Below are 25,961 nucleotides of genomic sequence, written 5' to 3'. Positions count from 1 at the left end.
CTGACCTTTGGTCAAAGTAAAAAGTAATGGCACTTATTCTTATTACCATCCTTAAGGTGTCATGTAAATTTAACCAATAACTGAGAAATATTCTATCCGTATTAGTTTCTTTTCCAACTTTACTCCAAAATAAAAAGTTTCTTCTCTATCTGCTATGTCTACTTTGATTTTGTAAGTCTGTGTTTGTATTCCATTCATGAAGCTAATTTGAAATGTATGATTAATTACATGAATTGGTCAAGTAGGAGATTACTAGGTAACTATTGTTAGATCAGTTTTGTATTGCTTTGTAAGACTATTTCCCACATTATACATAGCATAGATTATTTCACATTTTCACCCTCTAAACAGACTATTTCCCCCTATACATAGATTATTTCACATTTTCACCCTCTAAACAGACTATTTCCCCCTATACATAGATTATTTCACATTTTCACCCTCTAAACAGACTATTTCCCCCTATACATAGATTATTTCACATTTTCACCCTCTAAACAGACTATTTCCCCCTATACATAGATTATTTCTTGCCTTATAAATTCCAATACCATGCCAATGGAAAAGTCAGGACTTGTATAATGCCTTTCTAACCTCGGCCAATCATCTATTTGATTTACAGATATGTTATTAATTCCATTATTAAAGTTGTATAACTTGCAGAAATAAATAATTGAATTGTATGTTACAGATACTGAACACCTACGCCACTACACCACCATTCCATGACTTCAGTATAACCCGTCACGATCACTCGACAGCAAGTGGGCATTCCATGTAACCATGGTAACAGTGATACAGAGGTTACTGTCACCATGGTTACTATGTAAATTTGTGGAGAAACTCGCACAAAAAAGCCTGTAACTGTTTATTAGTTTGAACAACATGATTCAGATAATAATGTGATTTTTGTTTGAAATGTTGATCATGATTTACTTCAGGTTGTCTGATAGATGTAGTATATACTTAATATATTACTTAGAATCTAAGAAATGTTATTGTATGATAGTGAGTACATGTATTTGTGTATACAATTCTGATCATGTAATACGTGTATTACTAGAAATGATTTCTGTTGAAACCAGAAATGTCCATAGATTGTTATCAAGGTGTATTCTTATTTGTGCACAATCAGGATTGTAAAAAATTCTCTGAATTTATGATAAAACAACATATACATTTTGTTCTGTACTGCGATGGTCTGTACTTTTTGACATATTTATTATTATGTAAAAAAGGCAGAGATTTTCCATTTGACTTCATACCTGTGATATCAACGAATGCGCATTTAATTGTGATAGGAAATCACTTTGGCCTTTGAATTTTTAAATTAATCAAAATAGATTACACTAATCCCGTAGTAACAAGTATATTTAGATTGGGGATAATGCAGAATCACAGATGAATTGGTGATGATTAAACATCTCATAGGAGGCTGAAAGATCTATCAAGTATACTTATGAGAAATGGACAATGAAATTTATTTGAAGTAAGAAAAAAATTATGTTTTTGAAATTAGTAATTTTCTGCTGCAGAAATTAGCATGTTTATTATAAAAAAGTGTGTTATGTCTTTAATGTTATTACAAGCTGGTCTTTCTTGATATTTGACACTAGGCACAGGAAAGGGAGTCACTTTTATGAAAGCATTTTTTAAAAGCTTTGTTAACCGTTGAATTTGGAATATTAGCATGGCATTTATTGAGGAGTACAATTTCACTTTTAACATTTACAACTGCATTAATTTGACACAAATATATGTTGATTACATGGACTTCCATGATAAAAAAGTGTTTTTTCCCTCCATATTAAAATTTGCTCTCAATGATTTTTTGCACTAAACCTTTATATTAAAAATGAATAATGAAATTTTAGATGTGTATATACATATATTATGCATGGATAAAAAAATTGAATGCATTTATTATCAGATGAAAACCTTTTTTGTTAACGGCAGAATATAATGCTGTTAGCAAAAAACCTACTTTTCTGTAGGTACATACAATGCATTTGAAGGCAGTTCATTTTCAGTTTAATTATTTTACAATTGCAAAGAAAAGCGAGAATTTTATCTGTAAACAAACAATCGTGTTATATTGTTGTGAGATTATATTAGGATGGTATACTTTTGTCTTGTTTCCTTACATGACTATAGGTGCTAGAAGAGTTACGAGATTTGTGATAAAATGAAATAATGATGTATAAAATTTGTTGAAAATTATACTTTTGAAGTTTTGTTTTTTACCATGTGTAAGATAAGATCAGCTGTGGGTTTGTCTGTGTCTCAATTATCGTGTGTAGGGACTACCTAAAAATGCTTCTCTAAAAATGGAGATTTTTTGTGCAATTTCATCATTAAAAATTCTCTTAGAAAATTTCAATAACTACAGTTAAATAAACAAACAATTTTTGACACAAGTCCAAGAAATTTGATTTTGGAATCCTTAGATCAGACAAATATTTTATTTGAATAACTGAAATCGATGCTATAAACCGGTAAATTTTAACAAAAGTTTTATCATAATAAAAAGTAGTTTCTAAATTGTCCATTAATGTTTTGGAATTTGTTCTTTAGTTACTGTGAGTGCACTTTGAGAGTAGGTGTAGAAATTTATGTCAAAACTTGTGTGCCGACATTGTTGTAGACATCTTCAAATAAAATTCTGATCTTTTTTGGGGAACATTCATGATTTGGTTGATTCAGGGACATAGTTGTTTAAAACCTCTTTTTTTTTTATTATTTATTTATATTACCGGTAAATGCTGTTTTTGTCGCCCTACTTAAATTTCGATTTTTATAAAGTTTATTATTAGTTGAGCTTTTGTTTAATAATAATTGTTTTAAAATGCAAATGAAAAAATCTTTGAATTCTGATGTGCAATTTATCTGAATGTGCTTCAGATGTAAATGATATGGTCTGAATTGAATTTAAAAGCTTTGAGCATAGTGAAAAAAACATCTCAGGTTAAAAATTGTCCGTGTTAAGTATAAATTATATTTATTGCTTATTTAAAAATAAAGTCAATGAAATAACTGTATAAAATGGAATCATATGTACATTTTGTAAATGTTTCTTGGGAGTACAAGTTTGGATTTTCTAGATGAAATTATTATATACTTGTATGTATATACATGTACTTCAATATTATGTTTATCTGTACATAGTGATGAAAATGATTATTTAGAGTAGTGGTTCTAGTGATGTACTCAAGAGAAAGCTTTTTGTTACTATGTTTATTACAAATGCTTCATTTTTTCGCTATAGATCATTATATGTGGTGTGTGTCGGAGGTTGGCATTGTGTTAATTGTGGATGTTAGAGTATAGGGACTTGGCTTGGACCCTGATGGAATATATTACCTAGGTTCCAACATTTGTCAAGTCCCTGCGTATGTATACACATATAGTTAGCAATTCACTTGCTATGTGACCTTGAAACTGACCTTCGATGGCTGAAGGCAAAGAAAACATAGCCAAAGTTACCCGGGGAGTCCTTCAGTGTACCCCTGGCTGTAACCATTAGTTCAAATATATTTTGAAATAAGTTTAATAAATTGATAAACTTTTGTGATGTAATATAAATTTCATTGAAAAATAGAGGTAAGTTTGGTTCATGTTTGAGTGAGTGGATGACACTGCAATATTTCAGGCTAATTTACAACGGCACCATCATTACTCTCACGACTTCTTCAAAGGCTATTCTCACACATATTTCCGCAGCTGTTGCATGGCAAAATTACTATAACACAACGCCTATTTTACTTAAACGTACCAATACTGCTACTGTTACACAATAGGCAAATAAACAATGTGTCTTTTTAATTTTTTTTTCTTAAACATATTATTTATATTTTGTACTTTTTATTTTCCATTTCTATTATGGATATTATTGTCAAACTTGCCATCTACAATGTCACATATTGATCACAGATTAACTGCTGCACTTGACTGTTTTCAATCGCTTTCACATGTTACAAGTTAAATGTACCAATAAAAGGGTCAAGGTTGTACGTCAGATGCCAGACATATTTAGAAAGTCACTCACTTTCTATCAACTCAAAGCATCACTTTCACACACTCTCTCATGAAAAAAAAATACTTCACAATAAGCATTGTTCTTTCTGACATTGCTTATTTCTAAATAATGTCAAAATTCTGATTGATTTTTTTTGCCATTAGGATAAATTTATGCCTGTGTTTACCGGGTATTTATAATCTTTTTACTCCTCTTTCCTCATTATTTCTATCTGTTACATTTATCTCTTCAATTACATCACATTTAGCTCGTAACTGATTTATAGTGAAGCCATTTAAACATTTATATTGGGATTTCAGTCAACATGTTTTCCAGTCAGTGTTGTTTTTGTTTATATTCGTGAGCTTTAAAATCTTTGTTATTTTGTTGCAAATCTTGCATAACACGGATCTCATCAGCTCACATAAAGTTTTTAAGTTTGATTCCAACCTAAATAAAAAGTACTGAACAATGGTTCAACTTTTATATTCCTTATCCTATTTGATGAGGGCCAGTTATTAATTTGTCACATTGAATTTGATTGGTTCCTCTGTTTACTAGTCACAGATCCTGACCAATGTGTGTGGTCGTTTCATATGTACTGGTTTTGGAGACAATTCAGAACCATCATTTGTTTGGTCAGTCCAAAATAAGGAAAACTTTCATACATTATGGAAAGAATAAAAAAAATCTTTAGCAATAAAGCTTGTTTGTGTTTTGATTGTGAATATATGCCATGTAGTTTTGAACAAAAACATATTTAGAAGTGAGTGATCGCCCAGCATACACCTGTGGCTGTGGCTGTTGAGAAAGGATATATTTGACCAATTACATTGCACTGAGCATAGCCTAGCAGTAAGAAAGGAATACAGCTCCTTTTCTAGATGTAATTTAATTTGCTGCATTAGCTGCATCCCTGATATCCCATGGGTTACTATCACTGTGGTAATATCTACCATTGATATATGTCACAGCAAAACTGGAGGTAGCTCAAGAGGAAATCGGACCCAACACAGGCCCACAGAGACGTTGCAGATTACAGACTGATCCCAAACATTAAAGTCCGACAATGTACGCCGATTCCTTTGATATATAGTGTAACCTGTCAAAACTGGTCTAATCCAGATTTCTGAGCTCAACCCGATTTGTGATCTTCTAAGAACATCTTCCAACCTATAGACGACAGAGCTTCCAGAAGTAGAAGAGCTACAATCAAGTTAATGAAAGTTATTTTCTGGCAGTAGAAGAGGGAAAATCGAGTTGGGCTCTGTCTATTCTGATTTTCATTGTATAGCATTTTCCTTCTTAATAATAGTTATTAAAACCTTTTTAATCCGGAAACCTGTCTATATAGATCATATATGCTGGTACCGATGACATCTGGTTTAGACAAGTTATACTGTACATTAAAGACCAAACTTCCTGTCTCCACTTTTCTCACGCAGAACCTTCAGCTTTGCTATGATATAGTCCAGAGGTGGATAGAACCTTGATAATAGCAACCCCTGAAATATCAATGATGCTTCAACCTCTGTGTCTTTGCCATATATCATATCACAACCAAGGGAAACTCATCAAATCGCCTTTATTGTCTTGAGAATGTTACCAATACAAAGGAAAACCTAATTAATTTACCATTTACTTCAAACCTGTAGACTGCCTCTTCAGAATAGGAAGACAGGGACAAATGAAGACCTGTATATCTGATGGAATTTTACAATATCTTGTCCCTTTTTTTATCAAAGAAAGAAAAATTATTGCATCCCCTTTTGGTCTAGGATCATGGGATTATGTATATTAAATTCAAGATCATTTGTATTTAGTATTCAAATTTTGTATACCACATTTACAAATAATGTTTCCAATAGTAATATTGGAGATAGGGAGACTGGCAGACAAGCTTATAAACATTCATGTTGGTCATAAAGGTAAAATAGCTTATTTTGCCTCTGAACCAAATAAGAACCCCAAACAAAAAACAAAAGGGAGTAGAAAATGCATTGTTTCATATTTATTGAACATTTATAAAAGTTAACTTTATATATAGTACCGACAAAAATCACACCAAATTTGTTTCTGAGAGAACTATACACTGTACAGATGTTAAATTAGTAATTCAACAAAAGGAGATTGTTCTAGTTTAAAACTGTAATGGATACTGGACAATACATATAGCAAACATGACAATAGAAATTTTCTACTAAAAATAGTGGATCTTGAATTACATGAGTGGTTATGTATTGATGAAATTTATTATACAAGTTAAATTTGATATGCCACAAGCCTTTAGGCAAATGCCATATCAGATTATTTAACAAGTTTGATAAATTTCATATTACCAGTACATACTGACTAACAGAGGATTCTATGCATCACATAACTTTATAATGGAAATAGGCAAAACTTTCAATATCGTTTCTACTGGTATATAAGACAAGCATAATCTGGGTTAGGATGTTTCCGTCTATCAACTGAAGACAGTAATCCACCTTCATTTATATGTAAATTGATTACGACATCATGAATAAGGATGTATCACAATAGTGTCTGAACACACCTGTCATAATGATATTGATAACCTGGCTAAACAGGCCAGTCACACAATCGCATGATTGAAACAAAAAATTAAAATTGGAGCAAAGGAATTAGTTGACAAATTTTTGTTAGGTATGGACTAGCTAGGAACTGGAGCCTAAATACTAGAGATTCTGCAATTATTAACGGTCTATAACCTGATATTTAACATATATAGGAATGTGCACTAATTGTGTATTAACTAGGTAGATTTATATACACACACTGTTATGTACAAGTTTGTATCACAATGCCTTTAGTTACTACAATAAAGTTTTCAAAATAATGGTGCGACATCTCGTCAAATATTCTGTATATGCATATTACCTGCCGTTTCGAATACGTACCGTTTGTTATATCATGTTTTCATGAAGTAGCATCATATTTTTCAAAGAAAATGATGTAATTTTTGCTCAAAAAATATTTATATAAAGGTCACAATCAATAGCTACCCGCAATGGAGACCACTCAGTAACATGAATAGGAATTCAAGAGACTGAAAAAGTTGTAGAGAATTCTGATCTTAGTAGCAGAAAAGGATTGTTGCATCTTTGTTTTCACGAGACATATTTAAAGCTTTTTTCTCACAAATTAATAACATAAATCTCAAACAAAAAACAACAACACCAGCTTCTAAGATCAAATATCTCTGCCAACGAAAAGCAATTAATAAATAAATGGACCAAGATAGGACATACTTATTAGCATTCAGATGGTGGTTAGTTACTAATGTATCGATTAAAAGAAAAGAAAAAGTGGCACCAATAAACAACTATTAATCAAACAAAACATGGGAAGTGCATACAGAGAAATGGGTTAATGGATTCTATCTAACATAACTGTTATGTATTACTGAGTTTTTCATAAATCCCTTCGGTAATACTGTAGGATTTGTAGTACATGTATCCAGTTTTATTATTAGTACAGACAACACTACATATCTAAACACATTAAGAATGTAAAAAATCTACTAATATTTTTTAATACAGATGTCTTAACCATTAAAGCATTCACATTATGTTGAAGTAACACTTACTAGTATAGATTAAGTTTATAAATGTTAAACCATTTCTAAGTATACAACTTGCACCAAATCAAGCCAAATTGCAGCATGTTTCAAATTTTAATAGCTTACACACATCACATCACATAATAGTATTTCCTGTTTTGTAGAAATTTTAGTTTAAGTATTGAGGTATCAAGAAAAAGACAAATTAAAATCAATCAAAGCAGTCATTAAAGAACGTGGTCCAGTTCTTTAATTCTTAAATGCATTGCTACATAGATGGTTTGCCTTTTAAACTAAAAAAACTTGTATTCCACTTGAAAAAATCACATAGCATCAATAATATATATACATAAAACGAAAAATTCCAATACTTTTTACAGATGCATACTCACAAAAATATTTTGAAATTATTTCCATAAATATAAATACTGTATAATACAAAATCATGCTTGGCAGTAAAAGATGAAATGAAAAGTATGAATGAAAATGAAGTTCCAGAAAATGAAAAATATATGCAGACAATGCTTTGTAGGAAACACAGAGCATTGTTTCATTTTATCAAGACTTACAATATGTTGTATTTATGACCTCGGAGAACTGTACCAAGTACACAGGTTTAACTTTACAGGGAATTTCTAACAAGCATCACTTTGAAAGGCATACATGTATTCTATCTAGTACTTGTTTACAAATATTCACTCTTACATCTATGATAAAACAGATATTAATAACTTGTGAGTTTATTTTCTTCTACAATCTTTATTGGCAGATGATGAAAAATCTATATGTATTTGTGTAAAATGTTAAGTCAAAACCACCTCAACATTATAATCAAAATCAAAATTATAAAATATGAAATAAATATCCCTTTGAGGGCCATGCATTACAGGATCAACTTAAATATGCATGTTCAATACGAAGTATATATTATTTAAGAGTAGGAAAGAAACATCAGATTTCAGTAATATCAAAATATTAATCTAAAGGAGAAATATATATCTGCGTCGTTTTAATATACATGAACATCATGACACTGAAACATTATTTCTTAATATGTATTTTGCCCATGACACTTGAACTTTCCTCCTTCTGAAAAATGAAATTTTTACTTAACCATGACAATTAGCTACAAAGCTACCTACATATAATGACAATAAAGTTTAAATCAACATCAAGCCAAATATAAGATTCATTATAATCAAAATAGAATTTTAGCTAAGTTATGTCATGATCTAGGTAGATTTAATTTTTTTTTTCAATTGTACAGAGGTACGTATGAGAGATGAGAAATAGTAAATGCTATAGTTTTCATAGTATGTATAGTCTCATCATTTCACGTTATCAATGAATTACCAGAATAGCCAAATTGTAAAAAGAGTCATGTTTTTGCTATTAAACAAGAGATATGCTTTGATCACAGACTCAATGTTCTACTTAAACTTGGTAAACACAGTAAAATGAGGTACACAATATACATTTTTTTCAGTGTACTGGTATATAGTTTAATCCCTTGGTAAAATTCAATATGCAAACTTCCTATTATAAATTTTTTCCCTCATAAATAAACACTTATTTTCAATATTTGATAGTCAGCCGACAGCCGTACAAATAAAGTTTGTTCAAAAGTGGGAGATAATACACAGATTTATTTTTCGTGCATGAAATAGCATTTGTTTCTCTCTTTTGTTTTACTTAAAATGATGTTCAACATAAATGTCTGATGTGCCATCCAATCTCATGATAGAGACGTATGAACTGGACCCTAGCTGTGACACACGAGTGACTCCTCTCATTTTGTTTATTGGATCATTTTAAAGGCTTTAAGAAATTTAAGACTTTTCAATTCTTGATGGAGAGAGCAATATTTAGAAGTGTTTTCAATATTGTGGGTCTCTCATAGAAAACCTGGCAATCTTACGATGACCACTGTCAATTTAGTTTTTATCATCTATGCAAAGCAACAAAATAAGATGAACAAGCTTTCATATAGCATGATTTAGAATGATGTCACATCAAAACATACAATGAAACATGATTTCAAACAAATCTTTAGATGATTATTAATAACCAGTTATCTTTTAAAATTTCGTCTTGTCATTTGAAAGTGTTTCAGAAAATATTGTCTACCACAGAAAGACACATAAAGTAAAAGATTCTGATATGAGAATAACCCTATACTAAATCAACTGTGAAGACAGGCCCTTTTAGACATGAGAATAACAAGAAGCTAGCAACAGAATGTTCCTCTACTACTGTTAAGAAGGTCCCTGAACTTGCTGCTGATCGACTGTCATCACTTCCACAGCCTGCGTGGCGTCGGGTACAATAGAGTGGGTCTTTGTTGTCAATGTGTTGAGACGATCTGTAGAGAATTGTGACATTGTGCCCTGTATTAGTCCGGTCTGCTGTGTATCGGTGAGATTGGCTAGCCCTCCAGTCATCGTTTGGTACATGGACACAGGAATGGTAACTATACCTGCAATTTTATAATTCAATATTACATCGTCATATTCTATAAAATTCAAACACTGCAAAAATGGCATTATGAATGTGGGTGTATTCAAACAAACTTTGACTCTGTAATAGAAAACATGGTTTGTGTTGAAGCCGTCCCCACATCATTTTTAAGCATAGAAAATGAAAAGGACCCTACTTTTTTCCTGAAAGCCCATTCCAATTACATAAAGGCTGGGACCCCATTTTATCTGTGAGGGACCCCATTTATGGAACTCCTTGCGCAAACCCTGAGAAAATGTAGTCATCTTTACACATATTGAAACTATTATACATTTGGTTTAAAAAGCAAAAGCTATTTGACACTGTAAAACTAGTATGAAGATACCACTATAGCCATATAGACAGTTTTTTAAGTGTTGCAAATCACTTTGATTTTTATTTCATTTTGCTAGCCTTATATTTCAGACAAATCTGCAAACCATACATTTTCAGATTTTATCTGTTTCTAACAGAAAATAGTGACACAATTCCAATATTTGTGGTCATATAAACCAGCTTTTCACAGATTTGACTGATTTTACGGATAATGAGAATAGGCAAAATCTCACTACAGTATAATATTTCAAATACAGATAAATTAATGTAAAAGTGAATAAGGTATGAAACATGACATTAAGTTGCTGTGACAATAGGTTTGTTTATAGTACCAATAGATCAACATGTCTTACCCCCAATCTGGGCATCCCCAGCAAGGATGATCTGACCATTCTGGTTGATAGGAAGTGTAGCAAGCTGAGGGGTGTTATCTGCATTCATCTCTAGGGACACAGGGGTCATATGAGCACTGAGAGCCTGGGAGAGGTCGTTCTGATTGGAGGCCACCTCGGCCAGGGTCTGAACTGCCTGTGTGGCCTCGTGCTGGGTCAGGTGTTGTCCCTGCTGTTGCTGCTGTTGTTGTTGGATCTGTAAATACAAAAGAATGGAAAAAGAGGTGACAAAAAGGAATGCAAGTGCCTGTATCATTCAGACACTGTAGTTGTCATGTACAAAACCTACATATTAAAATTGTTTAATCTTTTACTTATGTTTGTTATAAAAAAATAATAGAACTCAAAGATGGGTTCCTGCATACATTTTTTGTATTTGCTTTCAAATTTCAGTGTTTGCAATCTTATTTCATTTTTTTTTTGTATTTTTCTTATGCTACATAAACCAATAAATTAGCATGAAGAAAGGTAAATAACTATTATCAACCTTGTATCAATTATGGCATTGAGTTTAAAATGATTCAGGGAAAGGCATATTTCTACTAATTCAAGTTACTTTATAAATTTGATATAAACACTAAGCTCACAACTATATATACAATACTGGATAATTACAAAAGATGAAGCATAGAGAATGAAAGTTGTGAGAACTTATTGTGAAAGGTGGCTTAAAAATTCGAAAATGAACATTTTCATACCACAAAATTTCTATAGAAAATGATCTGCCTTTAAAAGTTGTATCTGACATGGAATATAATCACCAAGGGATTTATGAAAAGTTGTTAAGTGTTTTCATGAGAAAAGTTTGTCTTTAAATCTGACTTTGAAATTAGAAAATAAAAAATGCTCTACGGAATTTTTTTTGAAATTAACTCCCTTTATTATGGGATACACTGTCATTGGAATTTTGAAAAGTTGACTATTGTATTAGTTTTTTACTGAGATAATCCTTTCATAGTCTAATAGCTTGTGCTTTTTGATGACTTACTGCATGTACGACAGTAGCCTGGGTGCCGTCGGGGAGAGTGACCACAGACTGCGGGCCTGTTTCTATCTGTATAATGGACACCGTGCCATCAGGATTGTTGATAGTCTGTACCATGGTGCCACCAAAAGCTGCGGCATTGTTACCCGACTGAACCTGCATCATGTTGGGCATCTCCTCCATAAACACCTGTAGCAGATCATCCCTTCCGTGATGTTTGTAGCAGTTCTTAACAATATTCCGCAGGGCATCAGTCCACGACACCTGTACATGAATGGTTAAACAGTGTTAGCTAACATAAACTAAACATCTGCTGTCTTAAATTTAACATTATATTCAAGAGTAATCTTCATTTTGAAGAACTAAAAAGCAGAACCTTGTAGGTCAGACAAAAATTTTAATAACGAGAAGAAACTTTTTTCTCACCTTTTTGCTATGGTTAGGAACCCTTATCATTCATTACTGTACTAGTCCATGTTAAATCCTCAGAAGATTGAAGACTATGAGTAATAGCTACAACCAAATGAACCACTCTAATCCAACTTTTTTCTGTAAGTGTTTTACTTTTGCAAATTTCACTATCCACTAATTATATATAACTTCATGAATATCTCTTTATACGTATTGATATCTACCTTGAAATCAAATATATATTCAATATCCCCAAGAAACCCTTTAACCCTTATTTTACAAATATAAATATAAGAATAATCCATATGTAAATTCTATTAAATACAAATTCAATTTAATTAAAATCAGACTTGTAATTGAAATTCCGCTCCACTATGAGTATGATGCTCTGCGATACGCACCAATGCAAGATTTACCATTTCCTCATTCAGGGTCACTTCAGCATGACACCTAGCTTTAAATCGGAACATCTTGGAATGTAAAAAAATTGCTTTTTAAACCACACCAAGTTCTGCAAAAACACTTATGAGAGAATCAACTTCTGCAGGTGTAAAAAAATAGCTTTTTACACTTATGAGAGAATCAACCACACTTATGATTCTGCAGGTGAGACGCTAATTTGACAACTACAGGGGTCATGCTCAGGTAACGCCACATTGGGTGTTATTAGATCTTGTACTAGAGTGTATCGTTGAGCATCGTAATGGAGCGGAATTACAAGTCTAATTTCCATTAGATTGATACAAATTCAATATTTAGTCAAAACCTATATTGGTGATTTAATGAAACCATGATAATAAACAACTACTCTCCTAGCTATACAAAATTCCCTGATAAGTTGTGCCACCACTACACAGATCATCTTACTCTCTTCTTCTCCTCCTCTGTGCGGACATCACTGCGGACATTGGCCCACGGTAAATCACTAGGCCACCAGATAGGTCTACTTTCTTCCTTTCCCCACCCTGGCTTACTTCTGCCTGTAGAGTACTTTAACATCTCCGGAATAAAGTTTCTAAGTTGTGCCTGAAACATTAAGGTTGTGAACAAACTGCATCTTTGGAGAGGAACCTATTGATTAAACCAATGTATACAACACATAATGTATTTTGATTTCCACTGTACACATGTAAATAAATCAGATCCATCAGAAACAGAACAATCTTCATACACAAAACTTTTTTTCTTTTATATCTAAATCAATTCTTTAAAAGCAATCGTCAAACAATTTAATGAAACTTTATCAAGAATACAGATTGTCCATAATTTTCTTAGCATAAAATTTAATAAAATATGCTCAATCTTCTTTTAATATATATATATTTTTTTACAATACTCATTTTCTTTGTAACATACTTTTGAATAACATTAAATGGAGCTTTGAGAGCACAATAGCAACTTGTAATTATAGGCATGTACATAAAAGTTTAAACAACATAAATTGACATTTATTTACCTCACACTATATCTCCAAATTCAACTTCTTCTTCCGATGGTTTTTTTAAGTATCTTTTATAAATAAATTCTATACAGACAGAAACCCTTACTAAACCTTTCTTTGAGTGGAATAGATTTATCAATGGTAAATCCTAATAAGAAATTCCCAATGTCTCAAGATTCCTGCTTACCTGTGTCATTTTATCCACAGGCGTTGGGATTCCATCAATAACAAGGGGAGGTAATTCATGTAATCCAGTATTTTCTGTATTTGTTGGAGGTGCCTGATCAGCAAGTGAAGATTCCAACTCCTGCATCACAACATTCCTATTGCTTCTTAACTGTAATTGAAATTGGAACCGATTAAATCAAATTGATAGGTGCATTTATTTCAAATAAACTGCTAAATGATGAGTATGACATAAAATCAAACACAAAACTTTGTTTCAGTATCTGACAGTATGTATTGTTATATCTAATTCCAGGTATTCTTTGATTTGGATAACTTCTAGGAATCACAAACAAAATTTCCAATGATTTAATAAAGTTGCTATTCAATAAAAACAACCATAATGTATTTTTTGTCAGCAAACATTTTCAATTTTTCGCTGCATGATATATGGTAAAGGTTATGAATAAATCACATGAGATACCCTTCTACTAAAGATTTATTTGATCTAATTGATTTATATGCTAAATAATCATTATGCTTAAACATACCACATTTTCAAGTGGCTGAGAGCCAAATACTTTGAAAGATTGCACAGACTGGCTAAGTTTTCCCGGTGTACAACATAATACCACAGCCTGTTGTCCCACACGTGTTGTGTACTCATCAATGGTGGCCTTCAACTTCCTAAAAATAACAGATTTAAAACAAAAATCTAATGACTTAATACTTAAAGATCACTTTACCCACTCACCAGAACTAGAAATAGTCTCTTAATTTTATCTCATTCACCCCTAAAAATCTATAATGAACTGTTCCAACTTCAGTTTTAGAAGAGTGCAAATGTGTCTTCAGGGGTGGATGAGTTGAAGAGCTCACCAATTTATTAAAATAAATTATCATGATTAACTTCTCATAGCTTCAATATTTTTATAGCAGATTTATAAAGAAATTACATATTTGTTTGCATTTTTACGTTTTCCACTGGAAAGTTACTCAATGTACTTTTTAAATTACAAAATGTTATCAAAAAAGTAATCAAAGCAAAAAAGAAATATTATTTCATGGGGAAACTGCCAAATTCTAATTAAAAAGTTATCATTACATTTTAAGTACAAAATTTTATAACCATAGTAAATTAAATGCAAACCTTAGTAATCTGGTTTGTTGTCTTTTCCTTTTTGATGGATTTGTTTCAAAATGATGTGGATGTTTACGTTTTTTACTGGAAGCAATGGCTGCCGCAGCTGCTATTCCAATTGTTCCTGTCAAAAAACAAAGAAAGACGAATTAAAAGTGAATACTTGGGTAAATAAGCTTAAACTCAGCTCAATCCCACCATTTGAGCTTTAGAGGTTTTTAATATTTATGTTGAACTGGAAACTAGCTATTACACAATCATGTTATCAATTTTCTTACTTAAACTATTCTTGATGACCTGTTCTTTTTGAATAAGGAAATTATAATATTTTTCTTAATTGAAATATGCAAAAAAAAAATTCTTTATTTGGTAAACTATACATATAAGATTGGGAAAACACAGCAATATTTCAAGGGGAAAAGGCAAAATTACTACGTACCCGCTGCTGCTAGCTGAGCAGTGACATCATCGGTGACTGCATTGCGAAGAAGATCTGAGGCATCAAACTGAGAACTCTCTGGAGAGCTAGGTTCGCTGATATCGTCGCTGATCATACCGGAATTCATGTGACTATTCATATGCGAGGTGTTAATTGTGACACTGTTAGAATTGTTCATGTTACAAATGGTCATTCCTCCAGTAGAAGTTACATGGATGTTGTTCATCTTCGGGGTTCAACTATTTACCTCCCTTCATGCATGTTGATCTGACATATCTGCAGAACGGACAATAACACAAAATTCAATCAGATTTTTCTTTAAAATTAATAATAATTAACTGTATTTGCCGTAGTTAGCACCAAGGGCAATTGAAATTGTTATTATGGGGGGCAATTGAAATTGTTATAATGGGGAGTGCTTCAATCTAAGTTGTGGACGAAATAACTGTTTGAAAGTCAGCCATCTTTTAACTTTTTTTCACACTAATGCTACATTATTCTGTCACATTAAATATACATTTATGCCTTTTTTTCCCTTTGAAATGAATTTTATATGTTATGATTCACATATGTGAAAGGTTCGCAAGTACACATGCCATATTTCATGTAAAAGGAATATAATGCCATCGTTATAGCATCTTGTAACAGTTGAAATACAATTGTTTAATCTATTGGATGGAGACATTTAAAGAGCTCAATTTAACTCTTTCTCAAGAAATTGAGTGGAAGGAAGCTTAAAATATTGACGAGAGGCGCATATTATGGTGATTACAGAATATGTCTTTTTTTTTTACAGAAATTGTATCAAAGGGAAGACTTTTTATAATACAGAGGTTTCAAGATCCCAAAATGACATGTGTGAAGTACAACTTACCATCAATTCCTCCCACCCTTCGGTGATTATGACATCATCATTTGGATGTGTGTTTTAAGATGTCATAATCACAGAAAGGTGGGACTATAATCAACGGTATATTACATAATTACCAACGTCATTTTATGATCTCAAAACAGCATATTCCTTTTTGAAACTCATTTATATTTGATAGACAAATTCAATTTGAGGAAGAATTTAAACTATGGTAACATTGTGTGACTGATTAAACACGTTTCCTGGTAGAACGAATTTGGCCGGGTACGAATTGGTCCCTATGTGTCGTAGTGGAGCACTGCCTCCGAAAATCACTCGGGTATATACTTTTTTGTAGGCTTCCAATTATTTTATGTGTATACATGCATTTATATATTATTTTTGTCCAAAACAAACATAACTACCATTCTTAATATCTACCGTACCGCTCTCAAGATGTCAAATTCACAATTTGTGGACTTGTCGTATAAATTCCCTTCAGAAAGACCTTCATATGTATTATGTAAAAAAATAATGCCTCGATGAGAATTTGATATTCTATGTGGTTCAGTTTTATTGCCTAATAGGTAAGTGATATCAAACAAGTACGATAAAAATGCAAACAAACGTTTTATAATGGTTTGCATAATCATTACTGTGCTCCATTAGCAGTAATAGGCACCAATTGTAGCTCTAAAGACTATACCATTTTGTGTCAAAAACTCTTTTGAGCTACAATATTGCAGCTAGTTCCCTGGATGCACAGGAGCTTTTGTGTTTGTGACCGTGATATCTGCCAGCGAGACCTTTGATGTAGCTTGCGGGTGCGAGAGTTATATACAGTCTTACATTCTGAAGTGTGCTATCATTTCATGAGCTGTCGTATTTTTTCAACGTAAATTTCAGACATTTCTTCTAAATCTTCCATCCTTAAAGCAAGTACTAAACGTTGTGAAATTTAATTCACTTTACATTGATGTTTTGTTTGACTCGATAAGACAAGTAGATTGTTGAGAAAAATGTTTATTCCTGCAGTCTCGCATGGTGATTAGTAGTGTAAAGATCGAGACAGTGACGAATCCTAGCCTCTCAATTATAAATCCTTGGTTTAAGGTCATTTTGTCTATTTCGATGTATTTATATATATAAAGGCCTATATAGCTTTATGAAAATAACGATAACTGCAGATCCAAGTATTTGAGTTTAGATTGTCATTTTGTGATCTATAAGTTTACATTGGAAATAAATATATATAAATCACAAAACACATCAATTTAAAGACTTCATTCAAGAGGTTTTGTACTACCTTTTTTTAATTTCTCCATTTAATACAACCAATAAAACCATACATTTATAATTCAAAACTAAGGCAAAATTCCAACACCAATGAGTTCCAAGCCTACAAAGTAAGGATTTTACAGCATCTAACTTTGGGCTGGTTCACTTGATACACAAGACTATATGGAGGACAGTGGCCAGACTGAAGTGCATTTTGAAGTGTTTTCTTTCCGTTGGATAATGGTAGGCCTAGAATTTGATGTTTATATTTAAATTTGAAGAACATTTTGATAAATGTATCGGTATCAGAGCTTTACTGATACAGAACAAATCACTTGACCCTGGCATACTAACATTCATGACGGTCGCCATATTTGTAAATTTCGAGCGAAAGCGTAAGGTCATGTTGTCATTGCAGGAGCTGAATATACAGGATTTCATTTTGGGTTCTTTTAAAATATTTGCCAAATCATACTAGATATTGTGTTTACACTGAAAGGGGCAACTTCGTCTGCGCGATAGAATTGTCAACATGCGCAAAGGGTTGAGAATCTTACTACAAACAATGCGACTGCGCTTGGGCTTGCGCGCACCTACAGTTACAAAGCACCAAAAGATGGAAGACTGTCGATGGGGTGTCGATTTTGGACGGTATTTTAGCCATGACAGGAGTATGAACTTATTGTTTAATTGTAAACTAATTTTGATTAATTTAACGTGTTTCCAGTAATCGATATACGTCACATTATGGACAAGAATTCAACGATATCGTCTTAGTTATGGCACACCATAAGTTACTGATCTACAAACAAAATGGCGACCTCGACATGCGCATTGCTTTGTAAATAAAATTCTGACTTGCGCCGTAACTGTGATCTACTGGTCATTCAAAACAAGATAAACTAATAGTTTGTGTACAAATTCAATAGCAGAGAGACGAAAACAAATCACAAAATCTACAAAATGTATACAAACCCTCACAAATTGCAGAGAAAATCAATCGGGTTGAAAGAAGAATATTCATACGCCACTGCACTTCCGCGCCTTGTCACACATTACAAAGAATCTTCCGCCGTAGAGACTAGCCCCTTGATAATCGCACAACATATTACATAACTTAAGCCTTTAAAGGGGTTCCTAAATACCCTTAAAATAAATGAAAGCATTATATTAACATATTATTTTACTATTCTATAAATTTCGTAAATCCTATGAAAAAAGATAATGCAAATTATTTTAACTTACTGTTAAAATAATAACTTACTGTTAAAATAATATTAGATTCTATTTCTTTGTTCTAACTTGATGATCTAACATTTTTTTAATTAGTGTAACCAGTTTGAACAGTTTCCCTCCATAAATTTGTTTAAAGTTATTATTTTAGCTTACCGTTACATCACCTTCCGAATAATTTATATAAACTCAATGTCAATTTTCATAACATGGGTCGTCTTATGATTCCCGCGCGTTAGTTAAATATCACATGCGCCACATCCTCAGTAACCCAGGCGATTAATTATACACTAACAATAGTTTAGTTTAAACAAATTTTATTTGAACAAAGTCAAAAGGAATTAGGCACAAGTTATACCACAGGGTATTGCCCTCTCCCATACAAATGTATATGATGTTACATAATCAAACATACAATAGCAGCATTAATGATTGTATATCAAATTATATGTAAAAGAAAGAAAAAGAAACAAACAAACATTAATAATTATTGGTGGTCACATTTGATTTGTTTAGCCATACCAGCACCCACGTTTTATAGCTACATGTAAAATTGTTTCAACATTTGACATTCATGACGTGACTAATTCCATACAATTGGACATGAATTTTGTAAACAATCTAAAATGATATATAAATGATTTTACAATTAATATCTTACAAATACATTTTGGCATTAATGTTCTTTTAGAAAAAAATATCATGAAACAAGTTTTGACAATGAAATGCCAACGATCATCATTTAGCAATCAGTGAATGTTGTTCGATCATATTCTTGAATTGTCAGGCGTATGCTTTCATTATCTTTCGGACTAAGTGTATCAGAACCGTTAAGTATCAACTTCAAATTAATATTCGTATTATAAAAAGACAATTTTCTCATAAGTATGACAACGTTGGTCATTGAATTGGTCACATTAGAAAAAATAATGAAATGCATTTTCTATAGGAAATAAACAACGACAAGATGGTGATAAAACTAAATTAACTTTGAATAAATCAGCATTTAACGCACTGCAACCATGACGAAGTCTTGTATGCATAATATCAAGTTTTGTGTTTCCAACTGACCGTCTTGCTACAGTCTTTTTCCGTTTGATTAGGGTTTTAAATTTTGTAACAGTTTCTGAAGATCTTACTGTCAAATCTAATGAATTCCAAAGCTTCACCGTACTGGGAAGAAACGATTTTTCAAATAGCACTAGGCGACACCTATGGGATACATACTCATGATTATTTCTTAAGTTATAAACGGTACTTTTACTAACCCTATCAGGTAAAATATCATGTAAATAAGACGGAGCTATATTACGATGAATTTTATAAAAATAATAATAATTTTTTCTTGCTTCCGTCTTTCCGATAATGTGTCCCAACTAGTTTCCATATATAATGAATTTCTACTTGCGAAAGAGGTTAAACCTGTAACCATTCTGGCAGCTTCTAATTTATTTTTTCTAGTTTTTTCTGAATCTAAATTGGTGCATCCATCCCACACCTCACTCGCGTATTCCAATAAAGGTCTAATAAACACAGTATATAATTTAGACAGCGTTTCCCCTTTTGATGTAAATTTCAACTTGCGCAAAACCGACAAATGCCGTGAGGCGGAGTTAGCGATATTAGTAATATGCGTTTCCCATTTCATGTTTTCATTCAAAGTTATACCCAAGTGTTTGTGTAAACCACCGTTAGTCAAAATCGTGTTATCAAATTGCAAATTAATATCTAATTTTTCAAGAGAACCGTTAAATAAAACTACTTCAGTTTTATTAGGATTAAAATTTTCTTTCCATTCCCTTGACCAGCGCTCTATAATTGATAAATCATGATTTATGTGTTGTTCAATATCTTGGATGTTATTTGAAGAATACGCGAGAGAGGTGTCGTCAGCAAACATTCTTGATAAGGAAAACAAATGTTCAGATATATCGTTTATGAATATCAAAAATAACAATGGTCCAAGAACCGACCCTTGAGGAACGCCAGCTTTTAAATAACCAGGATTTGAGTAACAATCACCAATAACGACAATTTGATTTCTATCACTTATATAATCTTTTATCCAATTATAGATATTTCCCCTGATACCATACGAAAAGATTTTTTTAAGTAATCCACGATGCCATACCCTATCAAATGCGTTTGAAATATCGAAAAATACCATACATGTTTGTTGTTTATTTTCTAATGATACACATATATTATGATAAATCTCTAAAAGTTGGGACATGGTAGAGTGTCCCGGAAGAAAACCAGACTGATTCTTATAGAGAAGATTGTTATCAATGACAAAATTATGCAGATGTTTATAAATAGCCCACTCAAAAACTTTACTTACAGTACTTAGAAGTGAAATCGGCCTGTAATTAGAGGTTAGAAAACGTTCACCCTTTTTGAATATAGGCATTACCACAGCAGTTTTCATTGACTAGGAAATTTACACTGTCTCGGGGATAGATTAAAAAGTAATTGCAAAGGAAAACACGCGGTTTCAGCTGTGTTTTTTAACATTTCGTGACTAATAGTATCTTTACCAGTAGCTTTATTTAGCTTACGAGTTGAAACAATATCTTTAACTTCTTGAACAGAAAAAAAATACAGTTTCAATGGTATTTTGACATCTCGATGGAAATTCGGGTATGTTACATGGTTCATCAATAATTTCATATATGGAATAAAAAAAAACGAATTCAGTAAATCAGTTTTTTTCTTGTTATCGTACACTAATATACCATAACCACTATCATATAATGGAGGGATAGATTCTGATAAAGCAGATTTTCCAATTAGACGATGTATCAATTTCCAATATGATTTTGAATCGTGTATAACAAAATTGTCTATAATTCCATTAATATTTTCAAAAAAAGGATACTTTAGCAAGTTTTTTCATATTGTTAACCCGGTTTCGTTGGTGTTTAAATCTCAATATATCACCTGGACTATTAGAGCTACGTGTTTTTTTTATGCAAACGATCTCTTTTTCTAATTTCAGTGCGTAATTCCGAGTTGAACCATGGTTTGTCATTTTTTCTGATAGTTACTATTTTCCTGGGTATACACATATTAGCAAAGTTTAAAAAGGAGTCAGTGAAAATTTCACAAGCTTCGTCAACGGAACAATTTTCAAATCTCTCTTGCTATGGAAATTCTCTTATTAATTTATTGAACTTATCATAGTCGGCATATTTATACAACCACATGTTACACTGTTATGTTTTAGTAATATCTTCTGTCAATTTAACAACCGCATGGGTAGCTGAATGGTCGCTAATTTCATTATTGACAGGAATTACAGAAGATTCAATAACATTTACAGTATCACTGACAAGTATAGGATCGATAAGTGTACTGGAATGAGCAGTGACACGAGTAGGTTCATTAATCACATTAGATAAACTAAAAAGAAGAAGAAGCTCATTGAGTCTATGATTTCGAACTCTAAGTAAGTCAATATTTATGTCGCCAAATATGAGAACATTAGAACTGATACCAAGAGCACTCTCGATGGATGATTGAAAATTGTCCCAAAAAGGCATATTTGATCCTTCAGGACGATAGACAGTGCATATAAGATAAGAACAATTAGTGAAATTTAACTCAACCCAGATAATTTCTCCCCCATCAAATTCCAAATCATGTCTACGTTTAAAATGAACGTCGTTTGAATATGTAAGTCATAACACCACTCTAAAACATTTTCTATCAAGTCTTATTGGCTCTGAATATCCCTCTATCAATACATCAGAATTTAAAACGTTTTCATCTAAGTGTGTTTCAGTTAAAAGTGTACATGTGTATTCATTAGCCGACTGTTCAATATCTCCGATTTTATTGCGTATACTCCTTGCATTGAGGTGAAAAAATGATAATTCATTTTGCTCATGCTCGGATCCGGGATTAGTTTCAATATCATTGCTTAGGATCAATATCAATAAAAAATTTCAGTAATGATTATGGTTTGCTAAAAGAGGCTTATGATACTGAATACTATTGGTCATTCCATATTTCACAAATGATTTAAGACGTTTAAAAACAATACTGAACAAATGAAAAAGAATAGTTAAAAAAGATAACATACATTTATAGTGCAGGGATTCAAGAACGCCATGAGTTTTCAAATAGTGTGTCCCAACCGCCGCTCTATACTGAACTATGTCAATACCCATTTACATAATAAAAAACGACTAGCATCTATACAGAGTGGAGCGACGAGACACACATTTTGAATAACCAAATGCTGGGTACTGGTATGGAACAAAGTATCAAATAAAAACGGAGACAAGCAAATGAAAAACAGAGAACAAAAAAAGCAAGATAAACATAATAAGTAATCCGAAACAGATTCCTTCATTCCTTCTATAAAGAGGGATTGGCAGCAAAATAAATAATATGAACGGTATTTGAATATCATTGCTTTCTATAAATAAACTGACAACATATAGACATAGATCTTTACAACATGAACCATTAATAATTGTATATATTTATCAAAACCTATATACAATACATGTTCAAATCAAAAGGATAGTGGTGAAAGTGGGGTTTGAATAGGGGTATGCTAAGTTTATATTAGAATGGATCATATAAAGATATTTGTGCATGCATGCTATCCGGAAATATTCATACACACGGCCGTAAATATGCAAACAAATAGGAATAACCAACCGGTTGTGGCCGGGTAGGGGGGGGGGGAGTAAAAAGCCAAGCAAACGAATTAATAACCGGTAACTATGCTCCCGATGATAAAAAAAACCCACATTAACCTGCGAGAAGCTTAAGACTGTAATAGACCATAAATGTAATACTATATATGGTACATATGTACACTGTCAATTTTGATTGTGGACCTTATTAATCAATTAATTAGTTAATTCACACATTGCTATATCTAAATATCTATACATTTCCTACAAATACCTAGATACGTGTATAAACTAAATTTCCTGGTAAGTAATTGGTAAATATATTGTACACAGAATTTGCTTAATACCAATTAATTAAATCTATTGGCAACAAAGACATGTACTATTCAATTTTGGTGCTATATGATGAAATACAAAGGGCTAGAATAGTGTGTATAAAACAATAGAAAATCCCACTTCGGAGAGGGGGAAATCCGTAGTTCCGCCCCCACAGCCAAAACAATATAGTACGCATGCGTAGGCACATAAAAAAAGTGGACTTCAACATCATGCATGGCGAACGCAACTCGCCAAATACGTGTCAGCGAACACACATGGCCTCTCTCTCGGCCACGCTTGTTTTGTTTACTATATCCGGGTATCGAACATACATGTATACGTATACACGAGGTATTTTTAACTATGCAAATCAACCCGTTCTATTTTAAGAATTCTTTACTAATTGATTATGGCGTAATTATCTTCATTGGAAAAAAAAACCAAATGAAGAACCTTTCATAAGGGATGTTAATGTATATTTTAGCAAAGTTTGGTGAAAGCATAATGGGACTTTAAATGACTGTTGGAAGGACGCAAAACAGAATAAACCTAATCAATCTTAGTAAGGCCTTCGTCCGATGACTCTTTGTTCATTTCTGCACTTTTTGCTTCATAATATCTAGAGGGGAAAAAACAATAATGTACAAAAATAATTACCTTGAATTGTGACATTTATTTTTTCCAAAGTTAGATCGATAGGTCGTTGGGGAATCGTACTGTTTGTAGTGTTGGATTAAGTAATGATAAACTATATGGGGTCACTTTTCAACAAGGACCATTTTCAACGGGTTGGTGTTCTTCCATGCATGCAGTTTACATCATCATGAACAGATGAATCATACAGTGAAAAGATGACTGTTCTCCAAACAGGATCAGTTTTAAAGTATACCATTAACTTTTAACGAGCGAAGTAGCAGGTTCTTATTCGGTCCTATCTGCAACATTCTAATATAGATTCGCACACACGACATTTTTTTGCGAATAAATAAATTCAGAGAGCTGCACTCCGTTCGTCCGTGCATGACGTATTTGACCCTTACAGGTACCCGTGCCAAACCCGTCAAAACAGATGTTTTCTGTACATGTTGATGATCAAGGTAAAATCTTAAATTTGATTGAACACTTTTTTTGGAATCTATAACAGACAAAAAAGAGGAATTTATAAAGACTACATGTGGTTCATATGGTTGACCTTCAGATACATAGTCTGGAATCAGGCTAGTGATACGATAATATCAAACATTGGACAACTGTGTGAGATTTTGATAAAACATTTAACAAAACACAAACAAGATTTCATTTAAAAGTTTAATTAATTCTTTATAATTTTTGAAGTTGGTGTGTATCATATTATTGAATATGATGCGCAATATTAATTTGATATTTTAATTAATTGTCCAAAATTAACTATCATATATCAATATATTCAATATGTAACTGATTGTAACAATAACAATATAACATTTGATGATAAATATTTTGTTAATTTAAGGAGGCGACATATATAGGCAATGCCTGCTGTCTAATCCCAATGACTTTTGTCAATAAAATTCCTTGAAATTGAAATCTGTTTAATGTGCCGTTTTTCTACCTTAAATTATCACACTTTTCTTGCGTTCTATGACCATTAATTTAGTTGTGTTTTCACATGTTATTATTCTCTATAAATCTTTGGAGTAAACAAAGAAATGACAATAATTGTCTGACCCATTTATTTAAAACTAGACTCATACTTAATAAGGGAATTGTCTATCATTATCTGGTGCGAACTCATTTGTATTGTTAAATCTCTATGAGTAATGGTGACATCATTTGATTGGTATCTTACTCATGCATGCAATGCTTATATGCAAATTTGATAACGTGCGGAATAAGATAGTCAGTTCTTCTACATTGTATCGTATGTGGATACACACATATAATTTCATAGTCTATTGTAGTGCTAATCTTATTTAGATGTGTTTAATTGAATTAAAGTCAAAATTTAAGATATCTTGCAACATTTGGAACCCATAAATAGTACCGGCATTTAAAAGAACTAATTAGTTAATTATGACTGATTTAAATTTTACTCAAAAGTAATACGATATTGTCAGATATTGAACAGCGGTCAGAATTAAATTAAACAGTTAATTTTCATTATAAAGTTAGATATTGAATACTTTAGCCTTTCTTAAAGTTCGCGTGCTCATACGAAACGCGAGCTATATTGTTCTATAGATCGGAAGT

General features: G+C 32.2%; 2 protein-coding genes across 10 annotated transcripts in view; one reads left to right on the top strand and one right to left on the bottom strand.

Moving 5' to 3' along the window:
- Nucleotides 1-4,719, top strand: part of LOC138336497 (adenosylhomocysteinase-like 1) — a 108,695-nt gene extending 103,976 nt beyond the window's left edge. For all 8 annotated transcript variants that reach the window (XM_069285998.1, XM_069285996.1, XM_069286002.1 and 5 more), the window contains one exon: nucleotides 692-4,719. In XM_069285998.1, coding sequence (XP_069142099.1) covers nucleotides 692-698 — 7 coding nt within the window. In that variant the 3' untranslated portion in view covers nucleotides 699-4,719. The remainder of the gene's footprint in view (nucleotides 1-691) is intronic.
- A 1,294-nt stretch (nucleotides 4,720-6,013) lies between these two features.
- LOC138336499 (DNA-binding protein P3A2-like) lies at nucleotides 6,014-18,639 on the bottom strand. Of its 2 annotated transcripts, none has more exons than XM_069286004.1 (9): nucleotides 18,508-18,639; nucleotides 15,405-15,680; nucleotides 14,975-15,089; nucleotides 14,376-14,511; nucleotides 13,847-13,996; nucleotides 13,086-13,244; nucleotides 11,811-12,071; nucleotides 10,784-11,018; nucleotides 6,014-10,074 (listed from the first exon to the last, which is right to left on the bottom strand). In XM_069286004.1, exons 2-9 carry the CDS (start codon nucleotides 15,628-15,630, stop codon nucleotides 9,854-9,856), a joined length of 1,503 nt encoding a protein of 500 aa, XP_069142105.1. In that variant the 5' UTR covers nucleotides 15,631-15,680; nucleotides 18,508-18,639; the 3' UTR covers nucleotides 6,014-9,853. The 2 variants fall into 2 exon arrangements, with proteins under 2 accessions (XP_069142105.1, XP_069142106.1); XM_069286005.1 differs by lacking the exon at nucleotides 18,508-18,639 and adding an exon at nucleotides 17,887-18,167.
- Between the last annotated feature and the right edge of the window lie 7,322 nt (nucleotides 18,640-25,961).

This window comes from Argopecten irradians, chromosome 12 (genome assembly GCF_041381155.1).
Source record: "Argopecten irradians isolate NY chromosome 12, Ai_NY, whole genome shotgun sequence".
NCBI classification, from domain to species: domain Eukaryota; kingdom Metazoa; phylum Mollusca; class Bivalvia; order Pectinida; family Pectinidae; genus Argopecten; species Argopecten irradians.
This window is presented reverse-complemented; position numbering and strand designations above follow the sequence as displayed.

Excerpts from the sequence above, each read along its gene's own strand:
- LOC138336499 (XM_069286004.1), bottom strand. The coding sequence starts at position 15,630 with ATGAACAACATCCATGTAACTTCTACTGGAGGAATGACCATTTGTAAC. Across the intron at positions 15,090-15,404 it reads TGCTCAGCTAGCAGCAGCGG|GAACAATTGGAATAGCAGCT; the intron begins GTACGTAGTAAT and ends GTTTTTTGACAG. Across the intron at positions 11,019-11,810 it reads AGGCTACTGTCGTACATGCA|ATCCAACAACAACAGCAGCA; the intron begins GTAAGTCATCAA and ends TTGTATTTACAG.